At 34.6% G+C, this 20,480-nt stretch overlaps 1 protein-coding gene across 1 annotated transcript in view; it reads left to right on the top strand.

Moving 5' to 3' along the window:
• Positions 1–20,480, top strand: part of ZNF804B (zinc finger protein 804B) — a 467,621-nt gene that overhangs the window by 358,725 nt on the left and 88,416 nt on the right. Inside the window, exon 2 of the mRNA XM_019716413.3 lies at positions 7,219–7,362. Coding sequence (XP_019571972.3) covers positions 7,219–7,362 — 144 coding nt within the window. The remainder of the gene's footprint in view (positions 1–7,218; positions 7,363–20,480) is intronic.

Here is a 20,480-nt window from a genome sequence, read left to right as displayed (position 1 = left end):
ATATTGAACACGAAGTACAGAGAATTCCCATATATTCTTCTCAACTCTTATACATAACTTTGCTTATTATTAACATTTTGAATTAATGTGGTGGGTTAGTGTGTTAAATGGTAAATCAATATTGATACATTATTATTAGCTAAAGTCTGTAGTTTATATTAAGGCTCATGCTGTGAGTTGTACAGATATATGAGTTTTGACACCAGCATACCTGTTTTAGGCTTTCCAATACTTTCCCCTTTAACACAATAAATAACCAGGCAAAAAGTCAGAAAGAAATCAAATGTATTCATTCCTTTACTCATTGCATTTACCTGTTCATGCATTCATTAATGGGAGTTTGCAAGGACTGCAATTTAATGGATTTAACCACTTTCCTGACCCTGGGTAAATTTACATACTTTTGATGCCCCTTCTTTTTCTCCATCACCAAAAGATATTACATGATTTTACTGGTGAGGCCTGGGATGTTCTCTATTAGAGAATGGTAGTCCTTTCTTGCATCTTCATGGGCTAATGCTATATTGTATTCAGTAAGGCTCATTGGTTTATGGGTGTTTTACAGTTTCATTGGCCGTTAAAGAAAAACTCTGCAAACGAGTCTACAACCTTCATACCGTAAATTTGTGCAATGCAGCATCTGTATCTGATCGATAAGCAATCTGGAAATTATAACTGCCTCTTTTTTCTTTCATGACAGACAAGTATAATTAAGTAGTAATTCAATAGCCACTATTATGATTATCTTAGAGTACACCTGGGACTGCCTTATACACTTTCTAAAGTGTTTTGTGGTAGAAGAACTATATATTAGTTTATGCTAAAGGTGGAAGCTAGAGCTGGTGGTGTAGAATGCTTATGAACAGTGGTTCTAACAGAAATGCATGTGTTTTCAAAAATAATAGCAGTTCAAATGCAGCCAATTTGGTAACTTCTACAAAATAAGCAGTTGTATAAGCAAACTTTAAATATTGAATTGTTGCTTCATGAACAGAAATGCAATCATCTCTCTGGCATCGTGCCAGTAAGTCAGAAATTTGTCATTCTTCTTGAATTAGAAATGATGTTGAGCTGACCCCAAAAATACCAACCAGTGACAGGTTCATATATTCAGTGTGGTGGTATTTATCCTCTAATCTGAGCAGATTGAATGAATCACTAATAAGGGGGGGGGGGGAGCTTTTTTTCAATTCCGGGAAGTGGCTGACATCACTCCTACCTGACCATTGATAAAAATGTCTAACTTTGGTCATATTCCATTTGACATCTAGGGAACCAATACTCAATTCTTTATGAATTGTAAGAAAAATAATAGATTATGGTAAAATGGAAAGAGAATTGTAAATCAAGAATCTGTATTCTGATTGTAAGTCTGTGTGCAATTGCCACCCTCCTTTAAGATAATTCTTCAGAAAGCTCCTTAGGCTTCAGAAGCTACATATTTTTTTTAAAATGATTTTTCAAGAAGTTTAAACGTCCCATGATATGCTTTCACATTGCCAGGGAAGGCTGCCAAGCTGTTGGCTATGTAGTGGGAAAGGCATTCTCTGCTTTTTTATTCATTGATTTCACTTATTCAACAAATATTTATTGATACTTCCAAGTAACAAGTATCATGCTAGATGCCACAGAATACAAAAAAAATGTTTTTTTTTTTATAAAAGAAGACAGTCACATCTTTAGAGAAATAAATATTAGTAATATTAATGTTAACTAAGCACCTATGATGCTTTCTTGACTATGTGTGGAATTCCTTAATAGTCTAAAGGTTAAAAATTATTGTGAGATGAAAACATCTGAAATCCTAATTGTATAAACCAAATTTGAATTTAATAGCAGAGATTGTGCTTTCATATAAGATGGTGGGCTTAAGATGATAAGGGCTCCTCACTCTTGTTCAAATATTTGCCAATAATGAAAGTTGCATTGTAGACTCCTGGGAAAATGCATTATTTTAAAATATTGTTTTTAGTATCACATACATACAACGATACATGTGCTTGGTAGCATGTGTGCATGCACGCACACACACACGCATACACACACACACACACACACACACACATACACACAACTATCCGAACGTTAAGTACCTACTTTTTACTATGCACTGTACTAAGTGCTTCCATAAAAATGATCTTATCTTATACTTAGAACAATCCTGCAAGCTACACATTGTTCTCTTTAATTTATACTGAGATAACTGAAACGTTGGCAGTTTAAAGTGCTGTAAGATAAAGGTTGAGATTAAAGCTAGTCAGTCTCAAAGACTAATTTTTTTTTTCCCTATCACAAAAATAAAATAAGTAAATGAATAAAACCCTCTAAAAAGAGTTTTCCCTCACCCAGTCTCTTCTAAAGATACAGGAAGACAATGGGGACCAAAAGAGTTTTCTTGATCATCGGAGATGGGGGAAAATGCACTCTCTGAAGCAGGATTTTATTTGGGGCCAATGTAATAGAATGGGTTAGAGGCCATTAGAATTCTTATAGCCATCTCACACGTAACTGAAAGGTCAAATGTGAGCTTTCAGGCAAAGAATACAAATTCAGTCCTCAAAGCTAAGAGCTGGTATTACCATCAAGGAGATATGAAGAACAGCAATTGATTTTTTCTCTTCCTTTTTAACAACCATGTCACATATTCACGACCAATAGAAACGGGAGTACCACCGTGTATTTTCCTAGTGTCCATCTCTCACCTTCAAAAGCTTGATAGAGTTTTAAAATTACAATTAGTCCTATAACTCTCTCCGGGAGCTAGGGGTTCTGTCTTATCCTAAATCTACATAAAAGTTAGCAGAGACAGCTCACAATTATGTGGCATCTGGATAAAGGCTAAGTAATTGGGGCAGCCATGAGCATAGTCATTAATAGCACTGAAATCAGGCAGATCTGGGTCTGAATCCAGTCTCTGCTCTTCAATATTGAGTGAGTTTCTAAATGTGTTTGTGCCTCACCTTCCATATTTTGTATGGGATAATAACAAATAATACTTCATAGGGTTATTGTGAAGATTAAGGGAGTTAAGATGTATAATGTGCTTGGCAGATTTCTGGTTTACAATGAGAGTTCAGTGGATGTTAGTATGTAAGCATCATTACAACAATAAAAATAATTTGGTAGCAAACATCCATATTTCTAATTGAATGCATTATTCCAGTCAGAATACTTGCCACTTTACAGACGTCCCTATTATATGCATGAATGTAAAATTCTTGGTGTGAAAAAGTACATTTTCCCTTCTTGCACCCCAAATATTAATTATGAAATGTAATTAATTACTACAGAATTCTTGCTGAACTGCAACATAAAATGCCTACTGGCAATACCTAATGTTTTTTTAAATGACTCTTGTTAAGATAACTGTCATGTCCAATTTATAATTCATTTTCAACCTTTTAATGAATCACTGAGAATGGTTAACAAGAAGTTTTATTTTTCACACATATTATTTTTTCTGTTAAAGAAGTTTCCAAATGCTCCTCTTCCTAGGCAAACTGTGAGAAGAGAAATTTGAATAACTAGCAAATGAACATCTGTATATACATGTACTACATTGTGTTCGCCACCAAAAGTAGTTTCCATCCATCACCGTACAATTGACTCCCTTTACTCATTTTGCCCTCCTTCCACCCCACTTCCACTCTGGTAACCACCTGTTATCTGCCTCGACAATTTTTTCTGTGTATGTTGTTCATCTGTTTTGTTTTTGTTTCTTGTGGAATATTAAAAAACAATTTTTCTCAACTAGTATGAACTAGGAAAACTCTATAGTAACTTGTGATTATTATTCTATCACAATTTATAGTGTTTACCTCTTTACATTAATTATCCCATCCTAGACTGTAGCATTCTGAGGTAAAGACCCAATAAAAAATTGACATTGAGAAGTTGCTTAACAAGAGATTTTTGAATGTATGAATGCTTACTGGTTAGTTGGATGAATGCATGTTTAGATGGATGGATACAATGGTTGTTTGGGTGAAGGAGGCAGCATAATACAATGGCAACTGTGCACCTGTTTGACCATTATCTGATTTTATACAAATCATGGTATTACTAAACATCATTTGCCTCTTCTGCTAATTGGCAGCTTTAGACTATATGATACCTCTCCTACTAGTCATAGACCTTATCCTCCAGTCTCTGAGACATACAGCTGGACCAGCTCAGCCCTATCTCCATAGATAGTCCAATTTCACTTGAGAACAGGCCTACTTTATATTGAATGATATCACAGGCCACTTAGGTTATGCTTCTTTTACTCAGCTCTAGCTTGAATCTCAGTATGCAAGTTTTGCCAAAGATTCTTAAGGACTCATCTTTTTTCTTTTCCTCTATGATTCCTCTGGCCCTGCCCAACTATTGTCCCCTGCCTGGTATTTCTACTCTCAGGTGTCCACTACCCCATTTCTAATCCCTAGTCACCTGCTGTTGTGTTTATGTTCTTACTTGTGGCTTTGACAGATACACTGGGTTGTGAACTCTGTATGCTTTGCTAACGGCATTTATATCCAACTTGCACATGGCTTCCTCTCTTAGTAAAGGGACTAGAATATGCCCTGGGAAGTGTCATTAATCCTTAGAAGGAAGAGAAATAGGTATATCAGCACCATTTCCTGTCAAGAAAAATGAAGCAAGAAATGGGGTATGCAATTTAGTCTGACTTTGTAAAATGTGAACATTCACAGGAGGTGGTATGTGACTAAAATGTTGGTAGAACTATCTTATAATTATAGCATTTTTCATTGAAAGTCTTGTAATGTCATAATTAAAGGATGTTTTGGAAATAAAAGATGTTTAAATGGAGATACCAAGAATCACTGGAGAAGCTTCTCTCCTGGTCATTGAGCTATTGTCATAAAATACTCTACATAACCTGGTATTAAATGAAAATACATTTTAATCACAGATTCACCCCATATTCTCAGTTGCCATACCATCACTCCCAGTTAATAAAGCTGAGGCATTTTAGGTTGTTTTCTCAGTGTCATAATAATGTAAGAATTATGGATAACACAAAGTAGTCACTAGTTCCAAACCAGTCCCTGAAATTATACCAAGAAAGGGCAAGGTGAGAATGACTAGATGAGAAATAATGGTTTCCCCCAATGATAAGCCTACTAAACCAAGAAATTTAGCTCTACTTCAATACCATAACCCTGCCTCAATTCTCAACAGTGACTATGCTAGCAGATCATTACCCCAGTTCTTTGAGTAACTGGGTTTTTGTCCTGAAATTGGAGTCCACATTCTCATCACTGGATACATCCTCTCCAATAGCTTTTGTATGCCCCACCAGCCTAGAATGTAACCAAATTCCTACTTCAACCCTCTTAGATAAGAAATCCAGATAGCTGATCTAGTTTTGTTGTTTGTTAATGGTACTCATGTGCTTTCTGCCCTCTGCCATGTGTGTTAGCCTCTTCTCTTTGGGCTTAAATCATTATTTTCCTGTGTCTAAATTAATTAATTGACCCATTGCTTCACCAAACCCTGTTAGAATCTGCCTAAATTATTTGTGCTTGCTTTTTTGTCTGGGCAGTGATTCCTCTATGCTTTAGGTTTATGGCCTGATTTCTTTTTAGAGAGAGTTAGTCACTTTGCAGAAATAAAGCTAAGATGTCATTCATTTTTTATGCATATTTATTTAGTGTCCTCTATGCCAGTTATTCTTTTACTTAGGCACTGGGATAATAGAGAAGAACTTGCAGAATGGGGAGGCATGAATATGGAAGCCACCATTTTCCATTAATTTATGTAATGCATATTAAATAGGCACCTATCTGGGCTAGACAATACGTTGGCATTGTGGACACAAAAATGAATACAACAGCCCCTGCCTTCACTGTGTTTATGGGAGCAATGGACATGAAAACAGATTATTTAATATTATGTGGCATGTCTAGTGATAGAATTAAAGAGGGTAATATGGGAACATGAACTGATACAAGATGACACTGATGAGGTAGGAAGGAGCTTGTGTGGTATATTAAGAGGACTGGCCTTAACAGGAGATGGTAAAGCACAGTTGTTTATTACCATGGATGTGAGGCACAGGTTATTTGAATTAGAATCCTCTCTCCACTTAGTAACCACGAGTGTGTGTTCTTTGTAAGTGTTGAGTGATGCATCTGTAAAATATAGATTTAAATAGAACTTATTTTTGGAGGATTTTTGTGAGGAATAAATGAAATCATGTGTATACTTAGCCTAATACCTGGCACATATTTATGCACAATAAGCATTCATTACTATTATTCTACAGGTAATGAGAGAATTCAACTGAATTTTAAGCAGAGGAATGAGGTGGCCAAAGCTCTGTTTGAGACAAGGCATAGTCAAAATCGTAAGCATAGTAGTCTTGAAAAATAGGTGATAATCTCTTTGGTGATATTTATCAGGAACCGATGCTTTTGGAGGAAACTAAGGCTGGAGTTAGAGATGATGGATAAATAGGGCTGTAGCTATACATACTCCCCAGGGAGAGTGTGTGCAGTGGATATTCAGTTGAGTGAAAATAAACCTTTGGGGCACACAAAAATGTCAGGGGTAGTATCAATAGAAGAAATGTCTATGAAGGAGATAAGGTTGGAATTATCATAGATATGTTGGGTAATAAGTAACATAATGGAGGCTTTCTTCTCCTGGAAAACGCTTCCCAGAGGGAGCAAAGAGCCAGATTTAGGTAATGAATACAAGCTTACCAATTTGACAACGTGGGAAAAGCATTATGTGCAGAGAATAGCAAGCCCCAATATTGACGCTCTCAGTGAGGCTAAAATACATGACACATAGGTGAATTATGTAAGACAATGTAATCGAGGTCTCAATAAAATATTGTACTAGAGAGGCCTTGTGGTGTTTGAGATTGGTCATGGGATAGGCAGAGAAATGGTAATGAGTATTCCAGTTAGGTGAGTCGGCAGAACCGCAAGCTGGAAATGGATGGTAAGAAGAGAGATGAGTAACGACAAGATTACAGCTGGTCTCTTCTGAGGGCTCCATTGAGATAGTTCATTATATGTTTATTGATAACATAGAGATAAGGCTGAGCTGAAAATTACTTCCACCAGTGCCATGAACTTCCAAAAAATAATGAGCCTCACTGTATTATTTCAGTCACAGTAAAGTTAAATAGCAACTTGAATAATATAAGATCTGGTTATGCTATTAGAGAGAAATCTAACCAATATTTTTTGCTTTTTTTAAAAGGATTTTCCAGAAAAGGAGACGTCCACAGCAAAGGCCCTGGAGGATGTAAAGGCAAACTTTTACTGTGAATTATGTGACAAGCAGTATCACAAACACCAGGAATTTGACAATCATATTAATTCTTACGATCATGCTCATAAGCAGGTAAGCCAAAGTGGGACAAATTCTTCATATTCCTGGATTTACAGCTACAGAACTGAATGTGTGTATTTGACCTTATTTCTTATCATTTAAGATGCTGAAGTAAAACCATTTTATATCTATTTTTTTTCTTTGAATGTTTGTGTTTACTGTTTAAATGTTAAGTGAAATACTTTTTTTCCAAAAAGTAGCATAGAATGGTAGGTGAACTTGGAGATGATCTAAGAGTAGACTGATATTTATTTTAGAATTACGTATATGGGAAAACCACAACCCAGTACAAATAGTGCCAAATTCAAAACTACCTAGCTAGCTAGTGGCAGAACTAGAAATCTTAACCAGTGATAGGACAGAATCTGTTAAAGAGTTCTTTGAAGAGTTCCAAGGTGTAGGTGTAGGGCAGGGGTGTCAAAACTGCGGCCCGCGGGCCAACTGTGGCCCGTGATCCACTGTTAATTGGCCCGCAGCAAATTCGAAAAATATATTTAGTTTACTTAAATAAACCAGGTGAGGCAATACATACTTCACCTCGAGTAAGTGGCCTGGCTGTTTGTGTATTTTACCACATATGGCCCTTGGTGAAAAATGTTGAAAAAAGTTTGGACACCCCTAGTGTAGGGAATACTAGGTCTTTGGGAAAATGATTCTAAATAGGTTACATTTTCCCAAGAATACTCTCTTCGGAGAGTCGAACTGGTTACTTAATAAATAAACCATTGGAAACAAACAAAAACTCAGAAAGGCTATGTTGAGGGGTAATGGCAATTGGAAACATTTCATTTCCTCAAAAGGATATATAGTTATCAGTATAGATATTCTACACACAGCTGCTAATAGTCTCTATTTTCATCTGTCTGTGAAAGACAAGGCTATTGTTCTCATCCAGTTAGATCTTATCCTTGCTGCACAAGATATGTAAATACTGGGCATTTAGGAATTAGGAGGGTTAAATAAGGAAAAAAGTCCAAATAAACAGGATTGTTGCTGACAGCTGTGAGAAGGTGCACACTCCTGATGCTAAATGGCCCAGATATCTCAGAATATATGTGTGTCTTATATAATCTAGACCTAAAATATTTCTTCAGAATGAACAATGAATATTTTGACTAATCTCACACTAATGTTTATTGAGTACACACAAAAATATATGGCCTTGGGAGATGCAAGATACAGTTTTTATCTTTAAAGATATGGCATGTGTAGATAATTGACTATATTTCACTGACCAGAGCAAGCACAATGGGATCAATTATTTCAGGACTATGATTCCCACATCTTAGTGTGCATAATAATCACTTTGGAACTAATAATGCAGATTCCCAGACTCTCCTTCAGATATTCCCATTCAATAGTTCAGAAATGGGGCTCATTTCAAAATGATATAAAATGGAATGTTTCAAACATATATAAAAATTATCTATCTGGCTATCATCCAACTCCAACAACAATCTTTTTTTTTTTTTTCATTTACACCACCATGGCTTACCCCCCTCCCACCACCACCATGCATTACTTTGAAGACATCATATCATTTCATCTGAAAGTATTTCAAGATGTATAATGATGCTTATACAACATAATATGTATCATATATAAAAATTAGCAGCAATATCTTAATATCAGTTAGTGGTCTTGTTTCCTTAGTTGTCTCATAAGTGATTTATGAATTTGGGTCAGTTGAAATCAGGATCCAAAAATATCCTCACTTTTGGTTGACACATCTTTAAGTTTCTTTTAATATACAGTTGACCCTTGAACACCATGCATTTGACCTCCACAGGTCCACACATATGCAGATTTTTTCTATAAATATATTGGAGAATTTTTTGGAGATTTACAACAATTTGAAAAAACTCAGAGACAAACCATGTACCCTAGAAATACTGAAAAAAATAAGAAAAAGTTGGATGTGTCACAAATGAATAAATGTAGGTAGATACTAGTCTATTTTATCAATTACTATAAAACATACACAAATCTATTATTAAAAAATTGAAAGTTATCAAAATTTGTACACAAAACACAGACCACACATGGTACCATTCACAGCTGAGAGAAATGTAAACAAATGTAAAGATGCGATATTAAATCATAACTGTAAAATTAATTGTAGTGTATACTGTGCTACTGTAATAATTTTGTAGCCACCTCCTTTTGCTATTGTGGTGAACATAATTATTTCCAGTATCTGCTTAAAACATCATGTGATGCTAATCATCTCTGCATAAGGTTTGTCTCTCCAGTAAATTATGTATCATAGTAAAAAGTGATCTCTTGCAATTCTCACGTATTTTTCATCGTGTTTAGTACAGTACTGTAAACCTTGAATAACACCTTGGGGCCTATATGAAGTGCCCGTAGTGATGCTGAAACTACTCCCAAGAAGCAGAGAAAAGTCATGGTATTACATGAAAAAGTTGAATTGCTTGATGTGCACCATATGCTGAGGCCAGCAGCTGTGGTTGCCCATCATTGTACGATGAATGAATCCAGCATAAGGACCACTGTAAAAAAAAGAAAAGAAAATCTGTGAAGCCATCACAGCAGCTATGCCAGCAGGCACAAAAACCTTGCACTTTTTGCAAAACACTTTTTTTATCTCATATTGAAAATGCAGCTTGTATGTGGGTGCAGGATTGCTATAAGAAAGGCGTACCTATAGACTCAAATATGGTTCGAGAAAAAGTGAAGTCATTATCTGACAGCATAAAGCAAAAGGAAGGTGAAGGATCTAAAGCTGGAGAATTTAATGCCAGCACAAAGGATAGCCTGATAATTTTAGAAAGAGGTTTGGCTTAAAAAAAAAAGTCAAGATAACAGGAGAAGCAGCTTTTGCCGACCAAGAGGCAGCAGTGAGTTCCCAGACACCATTAAGAAAATCACTGAGGAAAAAGGATATCTGCCTGAACAGGTTTTGAATGCAAACAAAAGTTCCCTATTCTGGAATAAAATGCCATAATTCACATTTGTTAATAAGGAAGAGAAATGAGCACCAGGAATTAATTCAGGAAGCAATAGGCAAACTCTATTGTTTTGTGTGAATGTAGTCAGGTTTATAAGCAGGACTGCCCTTATCTATAAAGCTGCTAACCCCTGAGCCTTGAAGAGAAAAGATAAACACCAGCTGCCACTCGTTTAGTTGTACAACAAGAAGGCCGGGACAATGGGAATTGTTTTTCTGTATTGGTTCCATCCGTGCTTTGTCCCTGAAGTTAGGAAGTACCTTGCCAGTAAGTGACTGCCTTTTAATTATTTTTTAAATTTTATTAAATGTATTGGGGTGACATTGGTTAGTCAGCTGATATAGGTTTTAAGTGTACAATGCTATAATATCATCTGTATAGGCATTGTAGGTTCATCACCCAAAGTCAAACCTCCTTTTTTCATTATATATTTGACCCCTTTTACCGTTTTCTACCTCTCTCCCAATCTCCTTTATGTCTGGTAACCACTATAATGTCTGTGTCTATGAGTTTTTCTTTGTTTGTTTGTCAATTTTTGGTTTCAGTTTTACATCTCATACATGAGTGAAATCATATGGTTCTTGACTTTTTCTGCCTGACTTATTTCACTTAACATGATAATCTAAGATCCATCCATGTTGTCACAAATGGCAGTATTTCATCTTTTCTTATGGCAGAGTAATATTCCATTGCATATATGTACCACATCTTTATCTAATCATCTATCGAAGGGCACGTCAGTTGTTTCCATGTCTTGGCCACAATGAATAATGCTGCAATGAATATAGGAATACATATATCTTTATGGATATTTATTTTCAGATTTTTTGGGTAGATACACAGAAGAGGTCACATGGTAAATCTATTCTTAATTTTTTGAGGAGTCCCCATACTGTTCTCAATAGTGGCTATACCAATTTACATTCCCACCAGCAATGTTTGAAGGTTCCTTTTTCTCCACAAGCTCTCTAACACTTCCTATTACTTGTCTTGTTGATAATAGCCATTCTAAAGGATGTGTAGTTGTATCTCATTGTGGTTTTGATTTGCATTTCTCTAATAGCTAGTGAAATTGAGTATCTTTTCATGTATCTTTTGGCCATTTGTATACCTTCTCGGAAGAAGTGCCTGTTCAAGAATTTGACCTTAAAGTTATTTGATATGCACAATGCCCCTGGCCATTCAGAAACCCATGGGTTCAACACCGAATCGTCAAAGTGGTCTATTTATCCACACATTGTTTCTAATTCAGCCTCCAGATCAGGGAGTCATAATGACCTTTAAGGCTCACTACATATGGTACTCTATGGAAAATATTGTCAATACTATGAAAAAGAACCCAATAGAGAGAATATCATAGGAATCTGGAAGGATTACACCATTGACAATGCCATTATTGTCATAGAAAAAGCCATGAATGTATCAAGCTCAAAATAATAAATTCCTGCTGGAGAAAACTGTGTCCAAATGTTGTGCATGACTTCAGAGGATTTACAACACAGCCAATCAAGGAAATAATAAATGATATTATGAATATGTCAAAAATGGTGTGGGGTGAAAGTTTTCAAGATATGGATCTTGGAGAAATTCAATATCTCATAAATACCACACCAGATAAATTAGCAGAAGACAACTTGATGGAGATGAGTGCTTCTGTACCAATGCCAGATGTTGAGAAGGAAGACATAGAAGAAACAGTACCAGAAAACAAATTGACATCAGACAATCTGGCAGATGGGTTTCAATTGTTCAAGACCACTTTTGACTTATTTTTGTGATCTAGACCCTTCTCTGACACAGGCACTAAAACTAAAGCAAGCAGCAGCAGAAGGATTGGTACCATATAGAAATATTTTTAGAGAAATGAAAAAGCGAAAAAGTCAGACAGAAATTATGATGTATTTCCATAAAATCACACCAGTGTGCCTGTCTCTCCTGCCTCTCTTTCCATCTCTTCCACCTCCTCTGCCTCTGTCACAACTGAAATAGCAGAACCAGCTTCTCCTGTCCCTCTCCTCCTCAGCCGATCAAGGTGAAGAAAAGGGGGATGAAGACCTTTTTGATGACCCACTTCCACTTAATGAATAGTAAATAGCCATCATGCCATACAGTTAATAAGTGTACCTGTTGTGTATATGTGTGTCTTGGTATGAAAATCTAATAACTGTACAACAAGAACCATATGCAATGTTTTTGTATCATCATTATCATCCTCACCTAAGTATTCACCATGTAGAACATCATGCACAAGACTTGTGTTGAAGTGGATAGCTTATCCTACCATAGGCATAAGGTGAGTGATATTTAATATAAAATTAATAGTGTGTTAGTTTTCATACTGTTTTATACATTTGCTTTCAAAGAATTACATTACTGTGTGTATGCCTCTCTCTCTCTCTCTCTCTCTCTCTCTGTCTCTCTGTCTGTCTCTCTCTCTTTCTATCTCTCTCTCTCTTTCATAATTGGAGAGACTTTATCAGCTTATCATCACAGGTAAGTGTTTTTTTAATGTAACAAAAATGTCAATACTCTGTTAAGAATATGACTGTTATACTATACATGATAAACATTTTATAATGATTCATTCATTAGTGTGTAAGTTAGGCTACCATGAAGTAATAGTATCAAGTACACTAACCTACCATACAGCAATCATATTGCTGCTTCTTCAGTATCAATGTATTAATCATTGTACTTGTGAATAAATATAAATTTCTTTTTCACATTATCTTTTTATTTTTGATGTCTACTATTAATACATATAACATCTAATGTTTTGTATCCTATAAGACCATATTGATGTGGGTACTGACAGATGGTTCATCTTGTAAACACACGATGTAAACTTATGGTATCAATAAATGCATACAGTACCATAAATGCACTTTCTCTTACTATTTTCTTAATAACATTTTCTTTTCTGTAGCTTACTTCATTGTAAGAATACAGTATACAATACATGTGACACAAAAAGTATTTGTATGTGTTAATTAACTATTTATGTTATTGATAAAGCCAACAGGTGGCTCTCAGTAGTTAAGTTTTGGGGGATTCAGAAGTTATATGTGGATTTTCAAATGTATGGGAGGTTGGTGCCTTTAACCCTGCATTGTTCAATGGTCAACTGCATATTTAAACTATTGGTTTTTCATTCCACCTTTAAATTTTATCCTTTGCAATTTATTTGTTAAAAAAAAGGGGGGGGGATTATTTTGCGCATTCGTCATTTTGCTGAATGCAACCTAGTACTGTTTTTTCACACTTTATCTTCTGTATTTCCTTTAAACTGATTGTTATAGATAGAGGTCTGGTTAAATGCAGGTTTATATTTTTTTCTTGGCAAATATATATGAGAGGGCATATTTTGTCTTTCCATGAGAAAGCATACAATATCTAGTTGTCTCTTTTTTTATGATTAAGTTTGGGAAGTAGGTTTGGGTACTAACAACTTAATCCATACATCATTGAGTACCCCACCAGTGTTTGTCCACTAATGTTTTTTGTAGCCATAGATGATCATTCACTTAAATCCATTATTTCATTTGCAGTTGTAAAATGATGATTCTAATTATTTTTATTCTTTCATCATTTATTAGGTGTATCTATAAAAAGAAACTTCCCATAAGCATCATCTGCGGGGGATTTTATGTAGGTGGTCTTCAGGCTACCTATTAAGGGGGGAAAACATTCTAGGAATTTAGAGAAATATGTGACCAGGAAAGTCTTATAGGATAGTGACGTTTGATCTGTGCTTCAAATATGCATAAGTTTAAATGGTGACAATGGAAAAGCAAGAAGCTAAGGTGAGGAAACGGAAGAACATGAGGCATCTTTTGAAAACTATGGAAAGTATTGGACTAAGGGGGATGTATTCTCCATGCCTGATCTGGATACCACAGTCTCCCTCATATTCTGGAATTCTGCCTAATCAATTTCCCTTTTTATAACTTTCTTAAATCTTGTTTCCATTGGCTTTCCAACATTTTGATAAAACAACTTTTCCTCAGTCCTTCTATTTTTGCATTCATTTCTGTTTTTCATTATGTTTACCAGTATTCCAACATTCCTAGGCATGCTCCTTCATCAAACAATGATTGAATTTCTACTGTGTGCTGCGGTTCTAGTTCTTAAACATAGACTAATTTGGTCCCTAGCTTTAGGGAGCCTATAATCTAACAGGAGACAGAAACCTTAATAAATCTTTAAATTAGATCGATTTAAGTGTTATAGAAATTGTATACCTAGAATACTAAGACAGCATACAAAATTGGTTCAAGAAAGAAGAGATGGAAAGTGAGCTGGAATTTTTAAAGAATGAATAGAAATTAACCATGTCATCAAGAATGGTAGGCCCAATGTAGTAGAAAATCTATATCAAGGCACAGTTATAAAGCCTGGCCCATAGGGAGAGAAACTGAAAAAAATTCCCTATGGCCACTAAAGTCACCACTACTCTCCTGGAGAACTCTTTAAAAAACTTTGAGACTGAATCTCATTCTTTTGCAATAACTGTAGCTATCATTCTTCATTTTGCATCTCCTTCCATCATTCATATTTAATCTCATTCTTGAATATTTACTAGGACCGTCTAACTGGACTCCCTGCCTCCAGTATTTTTCCTGCTCAGAACGAACCTACCCATTTATGGCCAGAGTAATATTCCAAATGACCACATTTATGCTATCATTCCCTACTTGGAATCTTCAATAGGTGATGATTGACTTTTTAAGTAGTCTGAACTACTTAGTTTGTCATTCAAAATGACTATAGTCTGGCTCTTGCTTCCATATCCAGATTTCTCTCTTGCAACTCCAGAATTTCCCTACAGTTTCCCAAAAATGCTTTATGACTTCCCACCTGCTCATCTTGGCTCATAATCTTGCCTCTGCCTGGGATGCCCTCCCATCTTGTGGCTGCATTTCAACATATACTTCTGCATATTTAAGTCGTAGACTGACAACTTATATCTGGATATTAAAAAATCTTAGCTCTCATGGTAAGCTGATTTAATAGCATTTCCCAAATTCCATTTGATCAAAACCTCTTGATGTTGTGCAGAATTTTATGCATTCTGCCCATTTTGGAAAACATTGAAATAATTGTTTGCTGTAGACCTTGTAATATGGCTTTCTTGGGTAGTATTGAAATACTTCTGTCTAAAGATTGTTTTGGCCCCAAATATTTTGAAAATTACTTGAATTTTAAATGGAGCTGAGTGTACAATTTTCCTTTTAAAAGAAATTGAATATTGTGTACAGAAAAAGAGATTGCACTAAAGTAGTGCATGCAAAAGTTTTTTGTTGTTGTTGTTGTTCTTTTTTAATTCCAAAGCTAAATACGCCTATTTGGTTCTTGCTTCAGTAAGGGCTCTTCTTGATTGTAATGATGACTATAATAATGATTGTGATGAGGATTTGGCTGGGAGTATTTTGGCCAGAATAATGTGAGCAGTTTCCTTAATTTTATTTTCCATGTGGATACTGACAAAATATCTGGCCTCTTCTGTTAAACTTCCAACAATATGGTCTTTTGGGTGCGCTTAGAAGTGAATCCAAAAATCACATGGCATTAATTCTAGTACCCATTAATATAACCGTTTAGAACTAGAAATAAGGTATTCTGAATTCTCCTCTCTGCTTTTCCTTCTCCAATTTATACTTCTTAGGATTTTTCAGTTTAATAACTGATTTCTAAAACTTTTGTACTATCTTGTATCTAAATAGCAGTATCGTGTGTTTATTTTATTGCAAAGATTAGGTTATTCATAGATTTATTGTATTTCTAGAATAGTAAGTCAATACATAATTTTAAAGAATAAAGTAAAATAGTCTGAGATTCATAGCTTTAGATTAATTGCATTAGACACATTTTTCTATAATTTGATAAAAAAATTAAGATATTTTTCTTAGGTATTATTTGTAGAGAAAGTTAACATCAGTAACAAAGCTGGTATTTTTATATTCCTCAAGAAGGGGAAAAGTGAATTTTAGATTTGGCAACCCAATTCTATGTATAACTAATGTTTTTAAAAATGTTTTAGCTGTTGCCTTAAGCTTATAATTCCAAATGAATGTTAAGCATCACCACTGAAGTAATTTGAATGTGTAAACAAATTATAGTAACTTAAAGACAGTTACTGTAATTATTAATATAGTTAACATGTCAGTAACAAGTAATTCTTTGTCAGACTACAAGTGGTAATCTCTTTCTCAAGACTGTTAGCAGCAAATGTATAATATTGGAATGAAAAATGAATATTCTTATAAGCAGCAGAAGCCTCTTCTGCCCCAGAGACATTCTGGCTCATCTCAATTTAGAAAAAACACAAATGAGCTGGATCTCTATACGATTAACCCATGCAAATATCTTCAATAATAAAAACCAAATCCACTTTCAGATCCTCCCCTTGTGAGCTTAATCCTCCTAATCTTTGTTTGCTTCACAATAGGATTTATTTTCACTTAGGAGGAGCTGCTCACTTGTCAAGCCTGTACTTGAAACCCAACTGATTCATTCTAAAGAAAAGTACAATTGAAACCTATATAATTTTACTAACCAATGTCACCCCAATAAATTTAACAAATAAATAAAGTACGAGATGAGAAAAAATACGTATGTTGTTTTGGATTCTCCACATCTCTATGAGGATAAAATAATAGAATGGAGAACTATGTTTGTCATCTTGTCTCCAAGAGGAAAATACTTCCAAATTACTAAACGAATTAAATCGTTACCTCTTGCTTTGTTCCTACAATATGATTTATATTTTCTCCAAATACTGCCCCAATTAGCCCAATAATATATTTCGGCATAGTATGTTTCAGTTAGTAGTCTTCTTAATGGGGCAACAAAACTTCAAATTCTAGTTGATCTGTAGGGTCAGTAAGATTGAAGAAATATAGGCTGGGGTATCTGTAATGAACACTCACAACCGTAAAAGTTGATAAAATAAATAATACTTATCTCCTGCTATGTTTTGCATTCTATAAACCCAGATTTCCCCTGTGTGTGTGTGTGTGTGTGTGTCTGTGTGTGTGTCTGTGTGTGTAAAACTGTTTTCATGTTGGCTAAGAGGCTTTTTGATCTCACAGTTGTCTCCCAACTGAAAAGTAAATAAATTAAAAATCTACGTTCTGGCTCTTTTTGTCTCAGATGTGTTCAATGCTTTCCTGCCTTTGGGCATTTGCAGTATCTCTGTAATGTTCTTCATCTGACCTTTATCTTCCTGGTTCTTCTCTTAATTTGTGTCTTAGCTCAACGACAGGTCACCTCTTCTGCATGATCATTCCTTTGCACTCTAACTCAGGTAGTCAGTTGTCAGTTCTCCAAATCCTGATAGCCTGTTGGCACTATCAGTAGTGTTTGGAGTCAACCTGTACTGGCCCTTCAGAGTTAATTGTTCAATATTCAAGAATTCTGTGAACTGATTCGTGAACCATTGTTAGCTTGAAATAAACAATGGTGGGAGATCCAAAAACACTACAAATAGGGCTTCTAATGTTATTTTTTTCCCCCAGAGATTTGCTATATGAGAACACCATTAATATGCTGTAATTTTTTTTGTTTACTTTATGCATATTTTTTCCTCTGCCCACTCTCCTTCCATTAGCTCCACAAAGAGAAGAGCAGGACACTGTGGGTTCTATTAGCCAGGTATCCCTTTATCCCTAGAACTTAGAGTAGTGTCTGGCACATAGTAATGACTCAATAAATATATTTTTAAGAATTAATGAGTAGCTGAATATGTGAGTTTCTAGAATTGGCCATGCCACTCTGTCTTATATCAATATATTCACCCATCATTGATCAATCACTTTTTTCCAGTTCTTTTTTTTTTTTTGAGAAATAATTGACTTACATCACTGTACAAGTGTAAAGCGTACAGCATGATGATTTGATTTATACATATTGTGAAATTATTACCAAAATAAGTTTATCTAACATTCACCATCTTATATAGATACAATAAAAAAGAAAGAAGAAAAGAAAAATGAAAAAACTTACCACAGTAATGAGAACTGTTAAGATTTACTCTCTTAACAACTTTTCTTTTCTTTTTTGACTAATTTTAACATCTATTTTTTACATATCATACAGCAGTGTTTACTATAGTCATTATGTTGTACACTAATTACATCCATAGTACTTATTTATCTTATAGCTGGAAGTTTATACCTTTTGACCACCTTCCTCTAATTCCCCTTCCCCCTGCCTCTGGTAACCACCAGTCTGATCTCTTTCTCTATGAATTTGCCTTTTTGTTTTGTTTTGTTTTAGATTTCACACACAGACATACACACACACACACACACACACACACACACACACACACACACGAGATCATATGGTATTTGTCTTTCTCTGCCTGACTTTTTTCACTTAGTGTAATGACTCCAAGCTCTATCCATGTTGTCACTGATAGTAGGCTTTCTTCATTTTTTATGGCTGACTCACATTTCATTATCTATATCTATATCTATCTCTATATCCTTATATCTCTCTATCTCTATCTCTATCTATATCTATATCTATAGATAGATATACAAATATATCACAGCTTCTTCACCCATTCATATGTCAATGGACATTTAGGTTATTTCCGTGTTTTCGTTATTGTGAATAATGCTGCTATGAATATGGGGATGCAAATATCTTTGCAAGTTAGTGTTTTTATTTCCTTTGGCTATATTCCCAGAAATGGATTGCCGGATCATAAGGTAGTTCTATTTTTAATTTTTTGACAATCCTACATACTGTTTTCCATAGTGGCTGTACCAATTTACAATCCCAGCAAGAGTGCACAAGGATTTTTCGGTTTTTCTTCTATGCCAGCATTTGTTATGTCTTGTCTTTTTGATGATGGCCATTCTAGCAGACAAGAGATATCTAATTGTGGTTTTAATTTGCATTTCCCTGATGACTGGTGATGCTGGAACATTTTTTCATGTACCTGTTGGCCTTTCATGTATCTTCTTGGAGAAAAATGTTTATTTGGGTTTTGCCCATTTTTTAAACAGGATTATGTATGTATGTATGTATGTATGTATGTATGTATGTATGTATGTATGCTATTGAGTTGTATAAGTTCTTTATATATTTTGGATATTGTCCTCTTATCATATATATGGTATGCAATATTTTTTCCCATTCCATCGGTTGTCTTTTCACTTTGTTGATACTTTCTTTTGCTGTAAAGAAGCTTTTGAGTTTGACGTAGTTCCACTTGTTCATTTTTCATTTTGTTGCTTGTGCTTTATGATATATCAAAATAATCATTGCCAAACTGATTTATTGCCATTTTCTCCTAAGAGTATCATGGTTTCAGATCTTACATTTAAGTCTTTAATCCATTTTGAGTTAATTTTTGTGAGGGGTGTAAAATAAGGGTCCGATTTCATTCTTTTATATGTGAATGTCCAATTTTCCTATTTATTGAGGAGACTGTCTTTTCTTCATTTATTATTTTTGACACCTTTTTCAAATGTTAGTTAATTGTATGGTTTTATTTTTGGTCTCTTAATTCTGTACCACTGGTCTATGTGTATGTTTTTATGCTGGTACCATACTCTTTTGATTATTATAGTTTTATAATACAGCCTATCTGTAAGTGTGATGGCTTACTGCTTTGTTCTTCTTTGTCAGGATTCCTTTGGATATTTGGGGTCTTTTGTGGATCCATATAAATTTTAGGATTGTTTTCCTCTTCTCTAAAAAAATGCCATTGGAAATCTTGACAGGGATTGCATTGAATCTATAGATGGCTTTTTGTAGTATTGACAAAAAGTTTCTATACTACAGAATTTTGTATGTTAATTTTGTATCCTGCAACTTTACTGAATTTATTGATTAGATATAACAGTTTTTTGGTTGACCCTTTAGGATTTTCTGTATAAAAATCATGTTATCTTCAAATAGATACTATTTTCCTTCTTCCTTTCCAATTCTGATACATTTGTTTATTTATTTATTTATTTATTTATTTATTTATTTATTTATTTTTAATTAAAGTTTTTGGGGTGATATTGGCTAATAAAATTACATAGGTTTCAAGTGTACAATTCTGTAATACATTATATATATATATATATATATATATATATATATATATATAGATATAGATATAGATATAGATATAGATATAGATATATATATATATAT

The sequence above is a fragment of the Rhinolophus sinicus genome, chromosome 4 (assembly GCF_057876585.1).
Source record: "Rhinolophus sinicus isolate RSI-liver-muscle chromosome 4, RSI-T2T, whole genome shotgun sequence".
NCBI lineage: Eukaryota > Metazoa > Chordata > Mammalia > Chiroptera > Rhinolophidae > Rhinolophus > Rhinolophus sinicus.
This window is presented reverse-complemented; position numbering and strand designations above follow the sequence as displayed.